General features: G+C 42.6%; 1 protein-coding gene across 1 annotated transcript in view; it reads left to right on the top strand.

The window, feature by feature from the left end:
• The window catches only part of LOC108405350 (serotransferrin), a 55,356-nt gene that overhangs the window by 20,386 nt on the left and 10,292 nt on the right, over nt 1-24,678 (top strand). Inside the window, 10 exon segments of the mRNA XM_037024767.2 lie at nt 3,381-3,565; nt 4,900-5,089; nt 8,990-8,998; nt 9,842-9,848; nt 11,128-11,201; nt 11,204-11,374; nt 11,895-11,989; nt 12,698-12,775; nt 15,294-15,376; nt 19,531-19,667. Of these exon segments, the coding sequence (XP_036880662.1) occupies nt 3,381-3,565; nt 4,900-5,089; nt 8,990-8,998; nt 9,842-9,848; nt 11,128-11,201; nt 11,204-11,374; nt 11,895-11,989; nt 12,698-12,775; nt 15,294-15,376; nt 19,531-19,667 (1,029 nt within the window).

Below are 24,678 nucleotides of genomic sequence, written 5' to 3'. Positions count from 1 at the left end.
CTCTTGGGTAGGCAGAATGGTAAGGGCTGTGAGGTTCTAGTGGCCCTGAATTCTCTCTCCAGAACCTTCCCACCAGTGCAGGCATTGTCCTGACTTTCCCCTAAATTCTTCAGTGCATTTTTCCTAAGAACAAGGACATTTTCTTACATACCTACAATTACCTACAATTTTCTTACATACTTACATACCTACAATGACTAGAAAATTTTTATTAACATGGATTTAATACTCATCCCATCCACAGTTCAAATTCAAATTTTTTAAATTATCCCCCAAAAGTCATTTTTAACTATTCCTGTATCTCCAGGTCCAATATATGTTTCAAATACATTCTAGACCCACTGAAAAAACCTAGAGACGGTGGCACACCAGTAGAAGTGAGCACCAAGAACCATTTTCTTCTAGAACCGTTTTCCAATAGAAGAAACGAGGTCCCCTTGGAAAAATAGCTGATTCTAGGGCTGGGCAGGAAACATATAAGGTGATCTTGGAATATCACGCTGAAGATCTCAGAGGAATGGGACATGTCAAAGCACACTGGGGTCATTTTGAAGGACCTCCCACTGGCCAATCTGGGACATTTTGAGCATGAAAAAAAATAATAATAGTAGTAAGAGATAATAAACCATTGAATAAAATAAGAATGTACAAGTCCATCCTGATTAAACAAGTGAGGGTGAAGGGAAATATCTTTCTTTATTGTAGAATGCTAAGTCATAAATGTAGAAATAATTACAGAGTTAAAAACCTATTATTTGGTAACCAATATGGTAATAATTTATTCAAGCAAGAATCAACGATGCATTCTAAAACTAGTAGGTGAATATTAGGTGGCTATGACATTAAGAAACAAAACATTTTTTAAAAACTTAGCAGGAATGAGCATTCCACCTGCCCCCTCAGTATCACTAACTGCTTATAGAACCTGCTACAATCCAGGCACTCATTACTTCCCCTCCTTTTCTCAGGTCCCTTCAACCAACTTCAAACTTTTCTAGCAACACACCTAAAATGAACTAGCTCAGCACCAAATCCTCCAAGAAGTCTTCCCAGATGGCACAGCCCACAACAGAACCCTCTGTCCAGATTGCTAGTATAATCAAATTCATCACGTTCTGTAATAAACTATGGCCACAGAAATTCTTTGAGCTCTTTTTTTCCTCCTCTAATACCCAAAACCAAATACAGTATGTGGCACCCAGAAGTTGCTAAGTACTCACTTGAAGGAATATTGTGTTGACTGATTTTTCTTTCTTCTCTCCTATTATTCTTGCTTTTCCCTTTAAGGTTAGTGCTTTTTGTTTGCTACCTGAATGTTACCCTAAGACTGTTTCTTTGTCACCCCTTAGTTTATTCTGAGCAGGGCTCCTCTCTCTAGGCCTCCACACCCCACTCCATGATGACTCCAAAAGCCATACCTCCTGAGGAAAATCTAGAGAAGAGACCTTAACTTCCCATCTAAATAACACCACAGGATCTCCATTTGGCATATGGTCATTTTTATGTATGAGATACACTGGCACTGCAATCTCAACCTGTAGAAATCCAAACTCCTCATACTTCTCAAAATCCACCCCTTCTCACAGCCCCTGACCCTGCTGAGGACTTTAGCATAAACCCTGCCAGTCAGGCTTAGACTGGTCTCCCAGTCAGTCTATTCTTTGTTTCTTCAAAACAGTCTTCATTCAATTCTATGGTATGTGTGATACAGAAGAGTACAAAAGTATTCAGGATACAAAAGCATGTGGCTTGTATGATCTAATTATGTTGATATGTGCCTGCATACTGTATGTGAGTGTAGAAAAAGGACCAGAAGAAATGCACCAGCATTGAAAATGGGTGCCATGGGATTATGAGTGTTTCAAAATCTTCTTCCCTAAACTATGCAGCATTTCAAAAATTAGCCACAGTAAACAAGCATTACTTTTATTGGAAAGAATAACTTTTATTATGCACTTCTAGATGCCCACTGCTACCCACCCAACCTAGACCAAATCGCCACCCTGAATCTAATCTTTCTTAATTGTCCTATTTCAGACTCTGGCTCATACAGCAACACTGACTTCCATTCGTATATCCTCACAGACCCACTAGACTATTCCAGTGGGGCCGGTCTCCCCTCACCCTTCAGAAACATCAGGCATGCCCCCATTCCTGAATCTCGCCAGTGCCGTCCATCCTCCCACAGAGAGGCATTCCTTTCCTTTCCTCTCAGTCCTGCACACATTACAAGACACACCTAAAACCTTGCCTCCTCCAACCAGTGTTCTATGGCTGTGCTCTCACAAGGCTGGTTCTGAGCTTACACAGTATTTAGTGTGTGTGCCACAAAATATAAAACACTATTATTTGGGCCCTGAATTTTTGCTTTTGGTATGTGTGTTATTTTCCCCCTCCAATAAGACTGTGTCTTGCTGAGGACTGTCAACTGAGTATTGAATAAGTGTTTACATTAACACAATGGGTTTGGAGAGAATGCTGATGGATTTCACATGGAAGGACTGAGTTGGGGGGCAAGGGGAATGTCAGAAGGTGAGCAAAGATGTGTGAAATTACTGGTGGGGGTGAGGCAGGCAATTTCGAGTTTGCTGTTCAAACTATAAGTGCACATTTGGGGAATGTAAGCAAAGAGGTATTTAACTTTATATACAAATAACATAAAACTTGTATTTATTATAAACTATTATAAAATATTATAAAATTTATTATAGTGGATTCATGTGTTGCTTGTTTAATTAAATGAAAAGTAAATCAAGGAAAAGATTGCAATCCTGCATTTTAGGGAGGAAGTAAAAACTGGGAAAACATTTTTGAAAATTCCCTCAGGAAGGAGCTGAGAAGTCCTGAAATGGGTGAGATTTTCATTTTTCAGAGAGAATACAGAAACGATGAAGCAAGGGGCATGTGCATATTTTCATGGAGAACCAGTAGGAGTGAACACTTATATGAATAAAACACTGGCCCTGCCAGCAGAAGAGCCTCTGGGGAAAGTTCTTGGGCTTGCTGGTGCCAGAAGTTATGCAGAGATTGGCAGCCTGTTTAGACAGTCATGTTCTTCCTCTGCTGCAGCAACAAGTCCAGATGGTTTGGAATTTAGTAGAAATGAACATCTTCTTGAACATCACCCACAGAATATAGCTCACTCTCCTCTGGCTGGGGGGCGGTTGGGAGTGTGATCACTAGGAATTCCTGGTAGGAGTGAGTTGAATATGATTGCAGACATGTAGGTGTCTCTTTCTCTCCACGCTGATGAAACCCCAGCGTGTGCACTTCTACTGGTCACTGTACCCAGGCCCTTTACATGCAGTCAGCCACATCCTCCCAGAGGGCGCCTTGACCAAAGCCTTTGGATAGGGCTGAGCCACTTTTTCTCTCCCTAGGAAATAACCCTGAACCGTGGGCTAAGGATCTGAAGCAGGGGGATTTTAAGCTGCTGTGTCTCGATGGCACCCGGAAGGATGTGGATCAGTATGAAACCTGCAACCTAGCCCGGGCCCCGAACCATGCTGTGGTCTCACGGAAAGATAAGGCACAGTGTGTTCACGACTTGTTAATTGGCCAGCAGGTATGAATAAACCATGGCCTCCCACTCTGTTCCTGGGTGGGTGTAGAGTATTGGGGAAGTTCAGTACTAAATGCAGCCACACTCTAGCAGTCTCTTTCTGGAAACTAGAAACAGGAGGTTGTGGACTGTGGAACTGGGTCTCCCAGGCCCAGCTCTGCTTGTATCTCCTGGTCACTGGAGACTAGTCCCCATCTGATCCACATGCCCTTGGGTCCAAGCATCTGCCTGCCTGCTGGCCCCTGACCTTGCTCTGTGGGACCCTCATTTTTCCCACTTGTGTGCTTTTTGAAAAAGGAGACTGATTATGTGTCCCAGATCTCCTTGATACAAGTCACAAAATATGGACGGTTTCTCTTGCTTGGACAGACTGAGAGCTATTCCAACAGCCGGAAAACACAGGACCCCTACCTTCAGGGAGTTCGTTGCTCGGGAAAGCAGCCAACCCAGGGTGGGTCTTGGGGGCAGAGGGGCTGCCTGTGCATTCCAGGCCTAAAGGCTCCTCCACCTACCCCGCAGTCCCCCAGGGCCAGCTTCCTGCCTGTTGATTCGCCAGTAGTTTTTTTTTTTGTTAAATTAAGATAACATGTCTTTCTGAGTCCTTTTAATGTAGATGATAATAATAATTAGCATTTAATGAACCCTGCCTAGGTCCTAGATGGAAGCTTAAACATTTTGTAATCACCATTTCACTTATAATCTTAGGAGGCCTGGACTACTCAAGCCTCTTGACCAAGACAGGATCAAAGATGCAGTCAAGCATGAACCTTTTTTTTTTTTAGGTATTATTGATATACACTCTTATGAAGGTTTCACATGGAAAAACAATGTGGTTACTACATTCACCCATATTGTCGTGTCCCCCCAATACCCCATTGCAGTCACTGCCCATCAGTGAAGCATGAACTTTTAACAATTACCTGTACCACTCCTCATCTGGTGGCTCACATTTAATATCTTCTTTGCCAATATTTGGAAGGGACATGTTTTGTCCTTTCATTTCCTGGAGGCAACCCCCAAGGCCAGGGACAACAGAGGGGAAGAGGGATCAGAGAAGTCAGGAAGTCAGGAATGGGTAGGTGGGTGGGAGGGACTTTCCAGAGGAGGTGGAACCAGGATAGGCCTGGTCCAGAGGACTTTGTGGCTTCAATAAAGTGTGGAGCTGGAACCAAAAACAGATGAATGCCAAGTGAGGGACACAGACAGATCCCAAGGCATCCTCTGCAACCTCCTTTCTTCCGGGGCGGGGTCCCAGCTTTCAGCCTCCTCCATCCCGCTCACGTGTTCTCAGCTGCTCACTGCCACACATCCTCATGTGCTTTCCATCCATTTGACAGACTTTGTATGGAACACATGGAAGTGACTGCCCGGGCAAGTTTTGTTTGTTCAAGTCAGACACCAAGGACAGTCTGTTCAGGGATGACACACAATGTTTGGCCAAACTTCGGGACAAAACAACGTATGAATCCTACTTAGGAGAAAAGTATGTTACGGCTGTTGCTAACCTGAGACAATGCTCAACCTCGGGTGAGTAGGAGGAACAGCTTGGGGGAAGCTGCAGAGCAAACACAGGTGGGGTTCTAGGTGGTGGGTACAAAAGGAGGAGTGGGCTGTGGCCCACAGCGGATGAAATGATGGGCCAGATGGAATGGGGAAAGGACAGCGCAACCCCAGGCTACTTGTATGGGCAGATGGTAAGGAGGACACAGGCTCAGGACACTGAAAAGTGAAATGCCTGGACATGCAGAACTCATGTTATTACTAAGAAGAAGAAGAAGTTTACGTGGTGCTCTGCAGTGAACACCTTTTTATACAAAGCTGCATCTTCCATATTGTAGCCTTGAGCCACCTGTGGCTATCTGAATCTAAATTAATTAAAATTAAACAAAATAAAGAACTTAGTTCTTCAATCACACCAGTCACAATCCAAGTGCTCAACAGCAATATGTGGCCCCATACAGGAGAGCAAAGAGACCATTCCCATCATTGCAGGGAATTTTTTTACACAGCACTGCTCTTGAGAGCTTGAGCAACAATACATAAAATAAAGTTGCTATACTTACTACTCATGCAGAGCACCGATTTTAAGCATTAACATACTTTAAGACACACCTGTGCAATATAACTATGTTGGACATCATTTACTCACTTGAAGTCATTTGGAAGATATGGGAGAATAACATGTGGATGTAGGGCAGTGACTCTTCTTCTTCTCTGTGCCTGTAAGTGAAGCACAGCCTTTAAAATACTGATGGCCAGGCCCTGGGCATACTGATTCAGCAAGTCGGTGCCAGGTTCAGAGTTTCTGCATTTTAACAGCCGCCCCACATGGTTCCCATGTAAGGAATGTGTTCACACGTGGCCACTGCTGTGAACACCCAGGTCACACTTACCTAACCTAAATCCTCTGTCAGGGGAGGAAGTCGGGTTCCCCTGTTCTCTGCTCCATCCCCAGTCCCTAGCATGGAAAGTGGTACATCCCAGGGGCTTAGTGCATCTTGTTAAGGTAGTTCCTCAGCTGCCTAAAGAGGACAGAGAGGACAGTCCTACTAGGCTCTTCCAAGCCTCATGGAGTCAGATGTGGGAGCCCCACTTGTAGCACACACTGTGGAGGATATAGAGCAGGGAAATCACATCACCAGAAAGGCATAGGAGGTGCACAGGCCTGTGGAGAAGGCCACTGTGAGAAAGGTCTGGTGCCCATTGGAAGAGCAGGAAGATGGGTGTGAGTGCTTTTGTATCAGGCTTAATTTTTCACACTCAACAGAAAACACAGGTAGATTTTGACTGTCCTACCTCTTTGCTCTGCCCCCCAGGTCTCCTGGAAGCCTGCACTTTCCACAGAGTTTAAAATTCAAGAGGTGGGGCTCCCACCAGATGCAGCTGGGAACTCATGTGACCCAGAAGCTTTCCTCTGGTCTTGCTGGTCCGAGTGGCTTGGCTGCCTTCACAGCTTGGCAGTGGCATCTCTGCAGAACATAAAATAAAAACTATTATTGGTTTTACCTTTAAAAACTTCATTCTTTCTTAAATGTTGGGCCTAGAAGGAATTCTTTCATACCATCTGACTGAATACACACACAACTGAGTCCTTTTTTCAGGGAGCAACCTTCATCTGATCCTGCCACAGCTTCGGTGTGGTGCCACAGCCATGCCTCCTGGACATGGTCCGTGTAGGGAGTCATTCTAAGAGGAGTCTGCATGGTCATTTTAATAAAATCAAAAGTATGTCTGTGTATGTAGGGGGCAGGGTGTTTAGAGAAGGGGCAGGAAAGAGGATATGGAGTAAATTATTGAGATGGAGTGTTCAGGGAAGTACAGAAAAAGAATGTAGAAGATTCAAATATTTAAAAAATAACTTGCAATGACTTTCTTCAGGTTTACTTGAGGCCCTGCACCATCCCTTGACCCCAATTCCCATATCAGTCACTGCTCAGTTTCCTCCCTCGCCCAGTCGGGCTCCTGAAAGGTGGAGGCTCACTCTCTCCAAGTCTCACTTACTGTTAAAGGTTGAACACACATAAATCAGTCTTCTGCTCCTCTCACTTCCCTGCAGCTACCCTGGCCAAGGTCACTAATGCCGATTGTGAAAAACAATTTCAGATTTTTCATTCTTGAGTCTGTTTACTGTACTCAATACAGCTGATACTCACCGTTCCTTGGAACTCTCCTTAGCTTTCTGACATGACAGTTCTCTCTGTTTTGGTTCCTACCTCTCTCTTTCCATTTGTGGTCTTATTGTGGGCTCATCCTGCCAGCCCTGAAACTGGGGGGACATGTTCCTGGGACTTTCCTCTTGATCCAGTGCTCTCCTCCCTGTCCAGGCTCTTTCTAAGCCTTGTGAGTGACTTGGGGCATCTACATCTGTATCTTTATTTCTCCACCTGGACTCCCAACACATATACCTCCTCCTACCTAAGGTTCTATCTCGCACATTCTCAAAGCCACAAATCACAAACTGAGGTGACATCCTGCCCCTTCCCTCTCTGGCTTCCCTAATCCAACTGTTGTTTTCATATATTTCATATCAGCTAAAGACATGGTGTTCAATCCACTCACAGGAGCCAAATCTCAGTCACTGTTTTCTCCCACTCCACGGCCAATGTCAGAATGTTCTGTTGATTTTTGCCTTCTAAACAACTCTCCAGTTTGCCCCTTTACTTCCTGACTCCTACTACAGCCTCAGTACTCACTCAGGGGTAGAGCTGCAGATGGGCAGTTTCTGGACACAACAGGCCACATCTCTCTTAACTTTCTAGCAGCCAAGGAGTCTAGATGCTGGGTCCACTTTGCAGTCAATACCTGATATTGACCTTCGACACAAAGACCTACTTTACTTTGAGACTATTTAATACTCTGCCTTATTTAATAGTCACCCAAACCTACCCTTACCCAAAATACTATAATAACTCTTTCTTTTCCTTTGGTGAGATGCCCCATGGTTCCTCAGGTGTGGACTGTCTTACTGCAATGGGTCAACAAACCTAATTCTGTCAACAATGTACTGAGTACCTACCAGGAGCAAGGCCCTGTTCTAGGACTGTGAATACAGTAGTGCATCTATTAAATTATTTTATTTTTATTTATTCCTTTCTCTAGACTACCTTCTTATCAGTATAAATATACAGAGACATGTCTGAAATAATGTTCACCAGGTACTATAGTTGTAAAATATGAGGACATCTGTGGCTTTTTTTTTTATCTTTCATTATGCTTGAATTTTTAATGCAATAACCATGTCTAATTTTAATTCCTTTTTTAAAATCCTCTAGTTTTTCAAAGAAACAGAATTAAAGAAATAAGCTAGAGTAGAAGGATCACATGATTGGTGTCCCAAGGCTAAGACAGGTGCCACAGTGCCTCAGAGCTACTGCAAACGGAAGAGGGAAAAGTGTATCTGGTGAATGAGACATTTTAACTAACAGAAGAGAAAGAAAAACTGTCTCACGACATTTTTTTTTTTGTGGTAACTCTCCATCTGATGTTGGAATCAAGGAGCAGAACATTTTCAGAAGCAGCAGTCTCTGCATGTCTTTCCACTGCATTCATCCCTAGAGCCCCTGGAAACCCGTGGTGTCCACTAGGTGGAGGTGTGGGAGAATAGGAAGGAGCTGATCCCATCCTCTCATGCCCTCATTCCCGAGAAGGGGGTACTACCTTCTCACTTGAATGTGGAAGGTGCACACATTTCTTCTGCCTTCATAATACAAATTGTAAACAAATTGAAAAAGAAATTATTGTGCTTGTTAAACTCTTCTTTCTTCATTCCCAAATTTCACCATCAAGAGAGCACTTTTTCATTCACATAGCTCTGACTAAAAACCCTTACATAGTTAAGACAGTTATGGTAGGTGTTTTCCATGTCTGGCCCTTCCTCCTTCCCTGAATTCTTAGTCCCTAACAGAGGAGTCAATGATCATTATAAAGGAGTTGTGTGTGTGTGTGTTGGATAGTGGGTGCAGAGCAGGGACCAGGACCTTAGGAAAGAAAGGAAAGAGAATGTGGTAAGACTACACAGTTTTGATAGTTTTCATTAATAATGCTAATTTAAATAAAACATTGGTTTCCTTATGTCAACCTCACATCCTGCATATCCTTCCTTAACCTGGAGTCCTTAAAATAGAGTCCCTATTGCCTATCCTTATCAATGAAATGCCTGGAAAATGAACTGAACAATGTTAGAGCATACAGTAAGCATAAAAGAACCCAATTGCCTGGGACCAATGTGTAAGTTACCTAAACTCTGCTTCAGCTACTCTCTGATAATGGGTCTTTGCGAGGATTAAACCAACTTAATAAATTAAAGTACTTAGAACAATGTCTGGCACTAGCAAACACTCATTAGCGTTGGTAATCACCCTCATTAGCCACCCTCTTGACCATCTACCACAGTCGCACTTCCCTACCCATCTCCCCACCCCCACCATCACCCTGCTTTTCCCCCAGAGCTCACTTTTCATTCAAGCCCTCATCATAGAAGCCTCTCTGTCACAAGAGATGCTGCTGACGACTTCCAGGACATATTTTACTCTTGTGTCACTGACTTTGCCTTCTCAGGCTTCTTTGTGGGTTCCACTCTCTTTCTCACTTTCATGCTTTCCATTATTTTAATGACTTGTTCACATATCACTCCCAAATGAAAACCTACCATCTATTGCAGAAACTTTACATTCATGTACGATATCACCTGCTTAATACAGTATCTTAGGTTTATTGGAGGCACCTGAAACTCAGTATATACAAAAGAGAGGCGATTATTCATTCTGGCTGTATCCCCAGCTCCAAAGTCCCTCCAACTGAGTTCTGTATTTCACTTTATGCACTCTGATATTCTCAGTAACCCACACCAAATGCTTTAGATGTAGTCTTGATAACTCTCCTTCTCCTTAACACAGCATATTCAATTAACCACCATATCCTATATATTTTTCTAAATGTCTCTCAAATCTGTGCCATCTTTTCCACACCTACCTCTCTCCCTGGTTCAAAACCTGTGCATCTTTTGCCAAAATGCTGCAACAGCTCCCAGCTGGTTTCTCTGCCTCCAGACTTTTCTTTCTCAAATCAGAGTTCTCCCTTGATCTGCCAACCATCTATGTGACCCCCAAATGGAACTTCTTGCTGCATAGAAGTCTAGGTTCTGGATAAAGTCCAGGTTCCTCAGCATAGCACACAGTCCCTTCAGGTCTGGTTCTGGCCAGCCTTTCCTGTTTCATCACCTACCACTTCCGCTGAAATGATACCTGCTTAATGACAGAGACTGCAGACTCTCAGCCCCTAGGCTGGCCACTTCTGGTCCAAAGAGGTGCTTTATTTGGGTCATAAGATGGGTCAAAAAAAATTTGTGTTAAAAATATTTTGAATATTTTCCCTTACTTGCCAAAATTTGAAAAGTGGAAAAATTTCCACAAAAACCTGTCTTGCTGGTTTAGTTTGGAAATCTGAGAGAACTGGTCGCCTTGGTCCGCTATCTGCCTGGCAGAGTAGTGGCTGCCCACTTTGAGCAGGAATGACAGCAGTTTTCGACAATCCCCTCCCTTCCCATTGGTCTTTCAGGCTGCTTGCTTTCACGTAGTTATCTCAGCCCTAGATTTACAATGTAGGGACACGTTCACGTTATTACTCACTTTCTTCTGCACAGAGTACCCTTTCTTCTCTTACGCCTGCAGAAGCTAACTCATCCTTGATGGCTCCGTTTCTGTCACTTGCCTCCAGGAGCTTTTCTCTGAACGCATGATGGACTAAGCGTCACTTTCTGTCATATCCCATGCCACACCCAATTCAGATGAAATGTTTGTGTAATGCTTGCGCTCCTCACAAGACTCACCTCACTAAGGAAGCTACTGGAAATTCTCGAAAATTCCTTGGGCCATTCATTTTATTCATGCATCATTCTGTCAAACACCATGAAAAGGGCGGCGACATTTGACTCATTTTAAAGGATGAATATGTCACTCTGAAATACCCGTGGCTGCCCACTGATTCGGAAGGAGCAATGTCCATGAGAACTACAACTCCCATCAGGACCTTGGGGATCCCCGGCCCTAGGGAGGAAATAAACGTAGGAACTACCACTCCCGTGACGCTCCACTTCGGACGCCTGCGCAGAACCCAGGGCCACGTCGCTTTTGCGGCGCCGGAGACCACGCATCTCGGCCATGGCGTCCACGGACCCCCGGCGGATGGGCAATGGCGGCAGTGTCGGAGGGGCCTTCCAGCCTTACCTAGACTCCTTGCGGCAGGAGCTGCAGCAGGGTGACCCGACGCTACTGTCAGTAGCGGTGGCGCTCCTCGTGGTGCTGCTGACGCTGGGTAAAGAGGCGGCCGTGGTAATGGCGGGTGCAGGGCGGGCGAGCGACCGCGAACGCGGGGCGGCGAAGGCACTTGAGAGGCGTCTGGAGAGGGAGATGCCCCTTATACCATCTTTCCCTGCTGCCTGCAGCAGCGGGGGAGCGCTGCGCTAAAGGGGGTCCCCGCGAGCCCCGGAGTCTTGGAGACTCGGGTTACTACTCTTTCTTCATCGGCCCCTGTTAGGCCTGAGCGCGCGGGTGCCCCCTTTGCTTTCGGTATCGGGACTGCCAGGGTCTTGATTCTAAGTTTGAGCGTCGTGTGTTTGCAGCTGGGCGCTGAGGATACAAATTTAGTAAGAAGAGATTGTACTTGAGTCTACAGTCGGGGTCTGGCTTTAATGATTATAATGGTGGTAATAACAAAAATAAGTTCCCGGTGAATGAGTTGTTTTGTGATAGATTTATGTTAATTTCCCCCACCCCAGTCATACACAGATACTATTGATAAGGCATAATTTAGGTTGTTTTTCTTTATTCTGCAGTGTTCTGGAAGTTCATCCGGACCAGAAGGAGCAGTCAAAGAGCTGTTCTTCTTGTTGGCCTCTGTGACTCTGGGAAAACATTGCTCTTTGTCAGGGTAAATGCTTTTATTTACATCTCTCTTGATAGGAACTTTTAGGGCTTCCCATTATTTCTGTAAGGTCATGTTTAGTTTGGAAATGAAGCTGATGCTGACAAATTGGGGAGTTACCTCTTGACTCACTTGGGAAGACAAAAATATTCTTGAAAAATTCATAAAGTGGAGGTTTTTTGACCATTTCTGTTTTCTTGCACATTTATGATACTGATATTTAGCCTTTATCCCATTTAAGGATTTCGTGTAACCACTTTCATGCCATGGCCAAGATGCCAGAACAGCTCAGGAGATAGAAGATGGTGATCTGTATGTGCTCTATAGTTTTCTCATTATTAGTCTTCCTTTTGAGAGTATAAATTCTTTAACTTCCACTAAAGAAATGTAATCTCTAATCATTTTTGATTAAAAATCTTTATGGAAGGTTGGTAAATTTGGCCACTAACCAAATGAAACTATTGCTTGAAAATAGTAGTTTAAAATAATAGGTTTTTTTTATCCCCTTCTCACTAGGTAGAGTGGAATGAAGTAAGCAATTAGATTTTTCTACAAGTAAAGGGGGAAAAAAGTCAATATGGTCCATGTCAGCTATCTCAAGCAACATTTATTTGTTTGACCTGATACCAAGGAGTTAGAACAAAATTATTCTCTTTAGGTTTGAAATTTGTATGTTTACTCTCATCTCTCCCATATAATTTTTTTTTTTTACAGTTGTTAACAGGCCTTTACAGAGACACTCAGACTTCTATTACTGACAGTTCTGCTATGTACAGAGTCAACAATACCAGGGTAAGCACTTCCTAGAATGTTGAAAGTCTTGAGTTTTACTTTGGTACGTCAAGAAAGGACACTTCTAGTATGAATTAGCCTGAGGGTGCAGGTACCATTCGTAGCTTATTATTATAGATAAACATAGTCCATGGGACAAATTCTCTCAGCCACCAAAGCAGTGATTTAATCATACACTCTCTTACTTTTTTGTATCTCATGCATACTGATGTTACCTCATATTTTATTTTTGTTTCTATGTCTTCTTTCCAACTATATCAGAGTTCTTAAGGGTGAGAAGCCTTTTTCTTTTCTTCATGTGTTGAATAGATACTACATGTATATGGGATAAAAATCCAAAAGGTTAAGAAGGATATTTATTGGAAAGTAATTTTACTTTTCCTTTCCCTACACCCAGTCTTCCTAGAGGTAATATCCTACCATTTTTCTGTGTATCCTCCCACATAGTCTATGCATATACAAACATATCTATATAGCCTTTAGTTTCTTTAATCTGTTTAAGAGTATGACTAATACAGCTGGGGTTTGTTGTTGTTTTGCTCCCTAATTTGTACACATGGTTAATTTCTGAGCTGACCATACAATTCTTATTTAATAAAAGCCCTGTTAGCAGATTAGTTTTGTTTGTTGTTACAATCTTTTGCTTTTACAAATGAGTATGTTTCCAAAATACTGGTAAAGAATCATGTGTCCCTGCCTTGCTCCAGGATGTAGATCGGGACTGCCAACCTGATCATAATGCCTAATAAGCATTTGGTGAGTGGAGGGAGGGCCAGGTGGCTGGTTGGAGGGATAGCTGTGGAGATGGATGAATTAGAATGGTAATTGTAGAGATCTTTTCCCTTTTCTCCATGGGTCCTCCCTGCCCCGCCTCTTCTGATACCTCCAGAAATAAACATTGTAAGCAAAGGTAAAGAAACATTATTTTAAATTTCTTAGAGATATTTTTGCTTTTTTTCAATGATGGTACTCTTTCTGGCTCAATCCCTTTTAAACTCCCAAGGATTCAGCTCTTGAAATTTCAGGTTTGGGAGATCTTTAATTCTCAGGGCACTTGTGCCAGATTTTTTAAGTAGGGTATTCCAGGGTACACTTCAGACCTTTACTTTCCAGTAGAGTAATCACTGGCCATGTGTGAGTGTTCAGCGACCTGAAATGTGACTAGTCCAAATTGAGGGATGCTAAAATGTAAAATACACACCAGGTCTTAAAGGTTTGGAATGAAAAAAAAAATGTAAACTATTAACAATTTATTGATTTTTTTTATTATGTTAAAAAGGTAATGTAATGTTTTAGGTATATTGGATTAAACATATTAAAATTAATTTTACCAATTTCTTTTTACATTTTTAATGTGATCAGAAAATTTAACACCTTACATTTGAGGCTTACCTATTTCTATTGAAAATGTATAACATTCCTCCCTTTTTTACTCCTTCTGTCACCCTGCTTATGTTTTAGGTACAGTTTTTTTCTCAAGATAATAATGTATTTAGTACTGTATCTCCAGGATTGTTTATAGTGTGTGGTGTAATACTGATTGTAAAATGTGGTAGTGGTTCCCAACTTAAGGTCATTAGACGAAGGCTGATGGACATGGTATTTTTACCCATAGAGAGAGCTGCACAGACCAAGTGGCAGGTCATAATGAATTCACCTGTAAGCATGTCAGATCATGTTGACCCCCTCCAGCTGAACTTTGGTTAAGGCTGGCAATGGATAAGGTGGGGCATCTACGAAATGATTCATGGGTCTCCCTATGTACTAGGGCTATATTCAGGAGTCTAACTGTTGAGCATAGCCATATCTACCTTGAATGCGAGCTCAAGCATGAAGGCCTGGAGTGAATAGCACCTAAGTGGGCACTTAGTGAGTCTGCCTAGTAGTGGGACAATCCCTCCCTATTTCAGTGATTGTCTGTATCAAGAACTGACACAAAATATTGACAGAGTTGAAACAAAAATGGTGTGTCTAGTAGATAAATATTTAAAAATTAAATTACAGTGGAAATATAAAGGAATGTTTTGTTACAAAGATTGGGTATCCCTATAATGGTAACATGCTATATGATAAAGTGCATCTTCTATTGCTTTATTTATAAAGTTTGTGAATATTTATTACTGTTTTCACATGTTTTGCTTTTATTTATACTGGTATATTTCCCCATCCTCAGATGGACCACATTTCCTGACTTCTGCAGACAGGGTCAGATTTCTCATGTTCCCTCAACATTTACCAAAATTCTAATTTCACATTGTGCTGATCATTCCGATGATAAGGCCTGTTAGAGCAAGGACCATGTCCGTTTTTGTTCACTGTTACAACCACAGAGCCTCGACTGATGATTTATAAATAGAAGATGCTCTTTGAACATTTGTTTGATTCACTAATTATGGTGAACATTTTTTTAAATTGACTAATTGGGGACTATTTAGGTTACCTGAAATCTACTATGAAAGGTGTATGTTGTGACTGTCAATCAGGACTGAAACATTAATGTTATTGCTGTCATCCTTAGGGCACTAGCCTGACCTTGATTGACCTCCCTGGCCATGAGAGCTTGAGACTTCAGTTCTTAGAGCGGTTTAAGGCTTCAGCCAGGTAAGTAACAGTGGAACTTGTCGGAAGTCTGTACATGGAGGCCACCATGTTGTTTGCTCTCGTGGTATTTGAGGGCAGTCTGGTGTCCTGGAGTGGAAAGAGCATGGACCCTAGGGTCAGCCATTTCTGGGTCGCAGGCCTGCCTTCACTACAATTTTATAAGGATTCTAGGAGATAATGTTTGAAAGTGTTTCTCAGATTGTTCAGAAAGTGTTAACTCATCATTTTAGGAAATTTTTACTTTGAGGAAAAAATGATGTGTAGAACTATTAAAATCTGAAAAAAAAGAATTTCAAAGCTAGATGGAGTCCTAGAAGTTAGTAAAATCCAACATTATGGACCTCTATTCTTAAATTACTTAAAATTGATGCCTCAAAGGTACAGAACAGTACCCCCATATTTCTTTTAGTATTGCCCTAGTGTTACTGACTCTTATTTCCTGAAGTTCTTATGCTGCAGTTAAGATCTTTATTCTTGTTAGTCTCTTAACACTGATAAGAACTTAAGAGGAAAATCAACACACCGCATTTAATGGATTTTAGGACACAATTTAGTATCTATGAAATTGGAATGTTACTTATAACCAATGGTATTATAGTTTAATTGGCAAAATTTTTCCTTTCTTAGTTGTACCTGAAATAGTAACACACCTTTTAATTGATAGAATCTTAGGTTTAATGGAATGACGTAGTTTTTCTTTCCTTTTTTTTAAGCTATATTGACTTAAAATTTATTGCTTACTTGGCCACAAGGTGGCGGTGATGAACAATCTATCACAGATGAGACTTGTGTGATTTTTTTCAAAGAAAGGCAACTTTTTAGAGCAGTTTTAGGTTCACAGCAAAATTGAGCAGAAGGTAGAGACTCGCCATATAGTCCGTCCCCAGACATGCATAGCCTCCCCCATTGGCAGCATCCCCCACCACAGTGGTTCATTGGTCACAGTTGATGGGCTTGCATTGACACATCTTAATCACTCAGGTAACATTAGGGTTTACTCTTGCTGTTGTGCATCCTGTGGGTTTGCACAAATCTATTATGGCATGTACACACCATTGTAGTATCATACAAAGTAGTTTTGCTGCCTTAAAATCCTCTATACTCTTCCAGTTCATCTCTCTCTCCTCTAGCCCCTCAAAACCACTCATCTTTTTGTTGTCTCCATAGTTTTGCCTTTTCCAGAATGTCATATAGTAGGAATCACAAAATATGCAGCCTTTCGTATTGCCTTCTTTCACTTACTAATATGCATTTGAGTTTCTTCCATGTCTTCATGGCTTGATAGCTCTTTTGAGCGCTTAATAATACTCCATTGTCTGGATGGACCACAGTTTATCCCATCACCTACTGAAGGACATCTTGGTGTTTCCAAGTCTTGGCGATTTTGAATAAAGCTGCTATAAACAGCCATATGTAGGTTTTTTGTGTGAACATGTTTTTGGGTAAATATCAAGGAGCTTAGTTGGGGAATCATATGGTAAGAGTATGTTTAGTTTTGTGGGAAATTGCCAAACTGTCTTCCAAAGTGGCTGTACCATTTTACATTCCCACCAGTGATAAATGAGATTTTCTGTTGCTCTGCATCCTCACCAGCATTTAGTATTGTCGGTGCTCTGGATTTTGGCCATTCTAATAGCTGTGTGGTGGTATCCGATTGTTTTAATTTTCATTTCCCTGATGACATAGAATGTGGAGCATCTTTCATATACTTATTTACTATCTATATACCTTGTTTTGTGGGGTGTCTGTAAAGATCTTTGGCTCAGTTTTTAGCTGGGTTGTTTGTCTTCTTGTTGAGTTCTTTATATATTTTTGGATAACAGTCCTTTTTCAGGTAGATCTTTTGCAAATATTTTCTCCCAGTCTGGCTTGTCTTATTCTTCTGATGGTGACTTTTAAGGAGCAGAAATTTCTCTCTTTAATGAAGTCCAGTTTACTAGTTCTTTTCATGGATCATGCCTTTTGTGTTGTATTTAAAAAGCCATTGCCAAATACAAGGTGGTCTAGATTTTCTCCTGTGTTATCTCCTAGGACTTTTTATGGTTTTGCAGCTTACATCAAGTCTGTGACCCATTTTCAGTTAATTTTGGTGAAAGGTGTAAGATCTGTATCTAGATACATTTTTTTGCATGTGGTTGTCTAGCTGTTCTAGCGCCATTTGTTGAAAAGACTCTCTTTGCTCCGTTGTACAGATCTTTCTTAATGATAAACCTGTCGTAAGTTGAAAGTGTGTTTAATACACCTAACCTACCAAACATAACCTAGCTTACCTTAAACATGCTCATAACACTTACATTGACCTACAACTGGGCAAGCCTGTTTTATAAAAAAGCATTTAATATCTCATTTATTGAAAATTGTACTGAAAATGAAAAGCAGAATGGTTGTAATGTGTCGGTTGTTTACCTGTCTGATCGCATGGTTGACTGGGAGCTGTTCAGGAGTGATTTAGCTTTATCATGCTGTTTCAGTTGGAAGATTCACATTTTCAATTTCTTGAAAATTCTCAGCATTATCTCTGCAGTTCTGTTTTGAAATTCTTTGTTCTCACCTCTTAGAAGGCTTATTAATAACATCATTGAACCTTATCATTCTGCCCTTACTCTTCTCTGTTTAAGTTCTCTTTTTACCTTTCATATAGTATGATTCTCTCATATTTGTTTTGTTGCTTACCATACAGTTTCCAGCAGTGAGTATTCTTTGCTTAACTTTTCCATTGTGTTACTTGTTATGTTCTTGACTTCTAAAAACCAGTCTTTTCAAATCAGCCTATTTTGTTATACTATCTTATTGTTTTCTTATGTTTTCTAGTATTCTCTCAACTAATTTAAAATATTTTATTGATTGCTCTATTAAGTTTTGGGGTGCTGAATAATCTGTCTTTGTAGTTATTCTCTCTCAAAATGGTTTATTTTCTGTGCTTCAGTTTTTGATGCAGAGCCCCCTGTTCATGGGGATTGGATCTGGTTCTGTTTGCTGCTATTCGCTGCAGTATAACAGGAAAGCCACTCTCCTGAAGGGGTTCCTATTTCCTCCTTTAGGGGCCCTTAGAGGTTCATTGAGTTTGGCCCAATTTTTATAAAAATTTTCCTGCCTGGTTTTTGTTTCTGTTTTTTGCTATCATGTGGTGAGTAATTCTGAGGCTTGCATTGTAGACCTCAACAAATAAATAAATATAATTATCAAAAAAAAAAGTGTTCCTGCCTGGGTCTCTTACCCCATGGGAGAGTCTAAATTCATACCTCATATTTGAGTGCAGCACAGGGGGCCTGGTGTTTGAAGTCTTCTAGGGTTACTTTCCCACACCGCCATCCATTAGACTGCCTTTAAATTCCAGGCTTTGTGCAGGATGTTCGATTCAGCTCTCCCACTGCATGTTGGCCATTGTACATCTCCAGCTGCACCTGAGCATTCAAACCCTAGTCCCTAAGGACTGTTGCCTGCAGTTTTCCTGGACTGCTGAGCTTTAGCTTTGGTACCCATGTTTCTGTCATGGAGGTGCCTTACTATGGCTGCATTAGGTTGGGCCTGGCCACTTTGCTTCTAGTTAACTGCTCTCTTAGATTGATTTGTATTCCATTTAGGCACCAATTTGTAACAGAAAAGCATAGACTCTGTAGGTCAGTGTGCCACACTCCTTTGCTGCCTGAACTGGTTTCCCCCATTTCCTCACTTCCCTGTGTTGCAGCTTGAGTTCTCTAGGGCATGTCGTTCATTCCCTTGTGCCCTACACATACTATCCAGAAAGTCTGTGCCCCAATTTGTTGTCTGGCTAAAATTCAACTCAGCTGTTAAATTCACCTTTCAGTCTTTTTGACTGATCTCATGTAAATGATCTTCCTGTTTGTTCCTGTTGTAGCAGGTGCATAGGTCTGTCCTAGCATTTTATCACCCAGTTTTGTGTATTATGATTTCCTGGTCTTTCAGGGCAGGCATCATTTCCTAGTTTTTTAGGTAGTCATTGATACATAGTAGCACTCAGTAATCCTTTGTTACTTATTTGTGTTGTGTGATTATATGTGCACACACCTGCATGTGAATCTGTTGTGTGTAATTTATTAGGATTCAGTTGAATGACAGAAGGATATAGTTTTTCAGTACATTGTGGCCCTGTTACATGCTCACATGCCAGGTTTTCTCTTTTACCCCTCCAGGGCTGTCGTGTTTGTTGTGGACAGTGCAGCCTTCCAGCGAGAGGTGAAAGATGTGGCTGAGTTTCTGTATCAAGTCCTCATTGACAGTATGGGTCTGAAAAATGCACCATCATTCTTAATTGCCTGCAATAAGCAAGGTACCATTGTGTTTTCTGCCAATAATTGATATTTTTATGGGTTTGCTACTAAGAATTAATACACTTATCTGTAATTGTTATTGAGGATGGGAGACAATTGCTAATGAATATAAATTGAAAAATTTTTAAATCTCAAAGTTTATTTATATTCCTGCATTTTCATTAGTCTTCTCACCAGGCTGTTATAAGGAATGACAAATGGGTGACTATTACCAATTTTTCTTTTATGCACTGCTTTTGAAAAATGTTTTATATAATTTTACTTTACCAAGTTAAATTAATCAGAGTGACACTATGTCATCAGATACACAGTTGTGCAGGGACAGAATGGAGCCACTCCTTTTAAACAAGTTTACCATTCAGCACATTTCATCAAAGAGAGTTGGCAGAAGTTGTTTTTCTTTAAACTGTTAACCATTAAAAACTTCTTAGTCATGCTCAGTAAAATTAGGCTTCGATTTCATTACCACTAAAATAAGATGAGCTAGTTGATCTTATAGGCCTCTTTCAGATCAAAAATTCTGATTCTGTAAAGAACCCAATGTGTTTTTCAGAAGTGAGCTTGTAATGATAATCCAGCAATGCTTAATTGGGAATTGGTCTTAGGATCATTACCTGGCCTTCTCTTTATTTCCTTGGTCTGTCTAAGGAGAGGAGGTAACATTTATGTGCCTGCTGTGTGCCAGACTGGTGCTTGTTTCTTGCCCATGTGCATTTGATGCTGTAACTTAACCGTCTTTGTAGCAGCTGGAAATGTACTTATTTCACTTCTGTATGACATGCAGGGTATTTCTGTTGTCTTGAATTCTTGTTCTCTTGTTAGAATCACAAAGCTGGTAGGTTTTCTTTTTGTTACACTGTTTGGACTTACATGTATGTTGATTTAAAAGGTCTGTAAGGTGGGAAAACTATGAAGGAGCTAGTCAATTTTAGGGTCACGAAGTTAATATATTTATAAACATTATTGTAGGAAAACTCATATGCAAATATAAAGCTTACTTTGATAATGAAGCTACTTGTGATAAAAAGTTTTTTTTTTAAAAGGGGGGGTGAAAGGAAAGGAGCGACACACAGCAGCAATTCACCGGAGAATTCCGCTTTATTAGGGAAAGGTGCTGGGTTATATAGGAAGGGGCATGAGCTGATTGAGGTGTCACTTCTACGGGGCTGGTGGCTATTGGCTAGGTGCTGGAATTAGCGGGGGCGAGGGGTGAGTTCGCCATCTTATGGGTGGGGGCCCTTCATTCCCCCCTTTCTCCTCTATGGGGTTGTGGATGTTGCTTTCTCTCTGACTGCTTCCTGCTGAACGGGGGCGGAGAAGGGAGTGAGGGCTTGAGAATTGGGAGGAAAGGGTTGATAGGATTCCCCACAGTAAGGATGAGTAGATGTGGACTTCTTCAGGTTGGAAATCAATGAAGGTTCCCTGTAACCATAGGTTGAGGACCTGTTGATTCCAATAGTGCCAAGAGGATACGGGTGCTAGAAGCCAGGCGTCTGCAGCCATTGTTTCCAGGAACAGTTTCTAGCGGAGAGAGGGGTCCATCTCAGCGTGTGGTGAGGAGGTTATGTGAGGGTGAGGGATCTTCTGTGGCTAAAAGCTGGTAGTTCCTGAGTAAAAGCTGGTTGAAAGCTTGATTAGAGATTTTTCCGACTTGGGATTTGATGAACTTTATTATACAGGGTAAGAAGAGACAGGCGAGAAGAATGATTATTATGGGGCCTGCAATGGGCCAGACCCAGGTAAGGAGGGGGTTTGTTAGTATTGAAGAGAATGGGTTGGAATTGGAAGCAGAGTGGAGGCTGGAGGCAAGGTCGGTGAGTTTGGTAATGTCAGTTTCTACAATGCTGGATTCGTTGATGTAATAGCAGCACTCTTCCCAGAGGAAGACGCAGGTGCCGCCCTTCTCGGCTGTAAGCAGATTTAGGGCCCGCCGGTTTTGAAGGGTGACCTTAGCTAGCGAAGTGACCTGTCTTTGGAGAGAGGCTAGGGAATCGGCAGTGGATGTCAGGGCTCCCTCAAGTTTGGCGTTGAGATCTCTAATTGCTCGTAGAGAGTGACCCAAGGCTCCCCTTGAAAATCTTGCCTCAATGGCTGAGGTGACTAGGGAAATACCGACTATAATGGGAAGGAAAGTAGCCCTTTTTGTGCGCAAGGGCAAGGGAGGTTGGAGCTCAAGGAATTCTGCCATGCTGTAAAGTGTAAGCTGTGGGATTAGGGTGACGAGAATGCAGGGTGTGCTGGAGTTGGGAGGCAGTGAGTTGAAAAGACTGCCATTACACTAAAAGAAGTGTCCCGGTTACGTAAAAGTCAGAGCCGGAGGTAGGGGTGTAGATAGAGAGGCAGTGAAGTGCGATGGAGGGGGGTGGAGCTGGGCCTACACAGTGGTGGATGGTGAGATTATCTGCGTATTCTGGTTCCCATAGGGGTATGTCTGCCAGGGGGCAGAGGGGTTGTCTTTCTACATGGAAGGAGTAGTTGGAAATATTAAGGGGCACAGCGGCCAGCAGTGGGCGCTGTAGTGATGCACACAAGAAACAATTGGCGGTGTTGAGGGTGTGGTTGAGAAAGGTGGTGGTGTCTTGAACGAGCTGTAACCAAGAGTAGGAGAAATTGGAAGAGGGGCGGGGATAAGAAGATGAAGAGGCGCCGTCAAGAGTTTGGATAATGACTTTTTCGGAATGTCTGATATCTGATGCAACTTGAGAGATCTGGGAATGAGAGGGAACATACTTTCTAGAGATATGAAGGGTACCGTGGGGGGTCGAGGACCCCCCGTAGTAAACTGAGGCTGTGACTCCGGCGGCCCATCGAGAGTCCCAGGGATCTGGGATTGATAAGGAGAATGAGCCATTGGGATATTTCATGAAATGGTTGGAGGAGTAATACTGTGGGTACCGGGAGTTACCCATGTAGTGAATGACGCAAGACCAGTAGGGACATCCCCCATAGGTGTCTGGCCATCGCCTGCAATAGGCTTGTTTTTGGTCATAGAGGAAGCAGAGGTAGGGAGAATAAGGGTAGCTGCTAGTGAACACTTCGGTGGAGGGAGGAAAGTGGAGGTATAAAGGCTCAGAGCAGCCTTTCAGAGGGCAGTCTGATGTGGCAATGAGGGCAGTAACTTTTGTTTGATGTTGTGTGTAAGTCTGTCTGACTTTGAATTGCTATACAAAGGAGGCTGGGTGGCGGGGAAGACAATAGGAATGAGGAAAAAAAGCAAGAGGGCAGTAAAGGAGGGAAAAGTCATGATTTGGGTATGGATGGCAAAGAGGGTGAACGGGAGATGCGGAGTTTCAAGGGGTGATTTGGTTAAGTAGGGTTTTGTCTTCAGGAGAGAAAAAAAAAGGATTGTAAAAAATGGATCAAGGATTGGGGGCTGGGATGGAACAGATCATGTAAGAAGCAGAAGAGAGACTCTTTGTCCTGGGAACAGAGGGTGTCTTGTGATAAAGCTAAAACGGCAAGGGCAGACGGTTTGTTGTCTGGTGTGTCTTCTGATAGGGCAACTGACCCGGCTACTCTGTCGGCTTTGTTGTTACCTCTTGCAATGGGGGAGTCATCCTTTTGATGTGATTTGCAGTGGACTATGCCTAGTCGTTGCGGGAGTTGTGAAGCCTCTAGAAGTTTGGTAATTAAGTCTGAATTAGTTATGGAATTTCCTTTTGTGGTGAGGAGGCCTCATTCTTTTCATACTGCCGCGTGAGACAAGAGAATGTGGAATACGTATTTGGAGTCAGTGTACAGTGTAAGAGACGTGTCCTGGGCCAGAGTGCAAGCTCTGGTGGCTGCAATGAGTTCAGCCTGCTGATTGGTTGTACAAGGGGGTAGGGCTCATGCCTCAATGACATCTCCGAGGGAGACTACTGCGTATCCTGAGTAGTGGGTGCCCTCATGTTTAAAGGAGGACCCATCAGTAAACCAGATGAGGTCGGAGTGTGAGAGGGCTCCTTCAGAGATCGTGGAGTGGCACGGAAGGAAGTTGTGAAGGGCTTCCAGGCAATCATGCGAGGGAGTATGAGGAGAGTAGGGTAGAGGAAGAAGAGTGGCCGGATTCAGGGGCTGGCAGGGGAGGAAAGAAATGTCTGGATTTTGGAGGAAAGAGGACAGTAAGGTCAGGAGTCTGGAGGGAGGGAGAGTCTGTAAACTTTTGTAGGTTAAGAGATCTTTTAGGTTATGTGGGGACAGAATGGTAAGGGGTGCCCCGAATGTTAGTTTATGAGCTTCTTTCTGCAAGAGCTGTCCAGTGGCTAATGCCCGTAAGCAGGGGGTCCATCTCCGAACTGTGGGGTCTAATTGCTTAGAGAGATAAACTACTGGGGCAAAGGATGGGCCATAATATTGGCCTAGGACTCCTAGAGCTTGACTGGACCTCTCATGAATGTATAATGAGAAGGGCTTCAACAAATCAGGAAGATGGAGAGCTGGGGCTTCTACAAGGGCTTGGCGGAGCTTAATGAAGGAGTGTCGGGGTGAGGATGATAATGGTTCTTCAGGGGGGCCCTTGCTGAGGTCGTATAGGGGTCTTGCTAACAGGGAGAAGTTAGAGATCCATGCTCTAAAATACCCAGCCAGGCCTAGAAAGGAAAGGATTTCTGTCTTGGTTTTGGGAACGGGCAGGTCAGAGAGGAGCCATTTTCTATCTAAGGTAATGGACTTTCTTTGTTGAGATAGAAGGAATCCGAGGTAAGTGACAGAAGGGGAAGAGATTTGAGCTTTGACGGGGGATACTTGGTAACCGCTGGAAGCTAGAAGGTTAAGTAGGGAGGCAGTGTCAAGTTGAGACTGTCCCCACGAGGGACTGCAGAGTAGAAGATCGTCCACATATTGTAATAAGGTGGACTCGGAGTGATCATGATGAAACTGTTTGAGGTCCTGAGCTAGGACGTGTCTGTCCAAAAATATGGGGACTATCTCAGAAGCCTTGTGGCAAAACTGTCCAAGTGAGTTGTTCAGAATGTCTTGTGTATGGGTCCGTCCAGGTGAAGATGAAAAAATCTTGGGAGGAGGAGTCCA

The sequence above is a fragment of the Manis javanica genome, chromosome 3 (genome assembly GCF_040802235.1).
Source record: "Manis javanica isolate MJ-LG chromosome 3, MJ_LKY, whole genome shotgun sequence".
In the NCBI taxonomy this organism is placed as follows: domain Eukaryota; kingdom Metazoa; phylum Chordata; class Mammalia; order Pholidota; family Manidae; genus Manis; species Manis javanica.
Note: the sequence above shows the minus strand (reverse complement) of the source record. Positions and strands in the feature narration are given on the sequence as shown.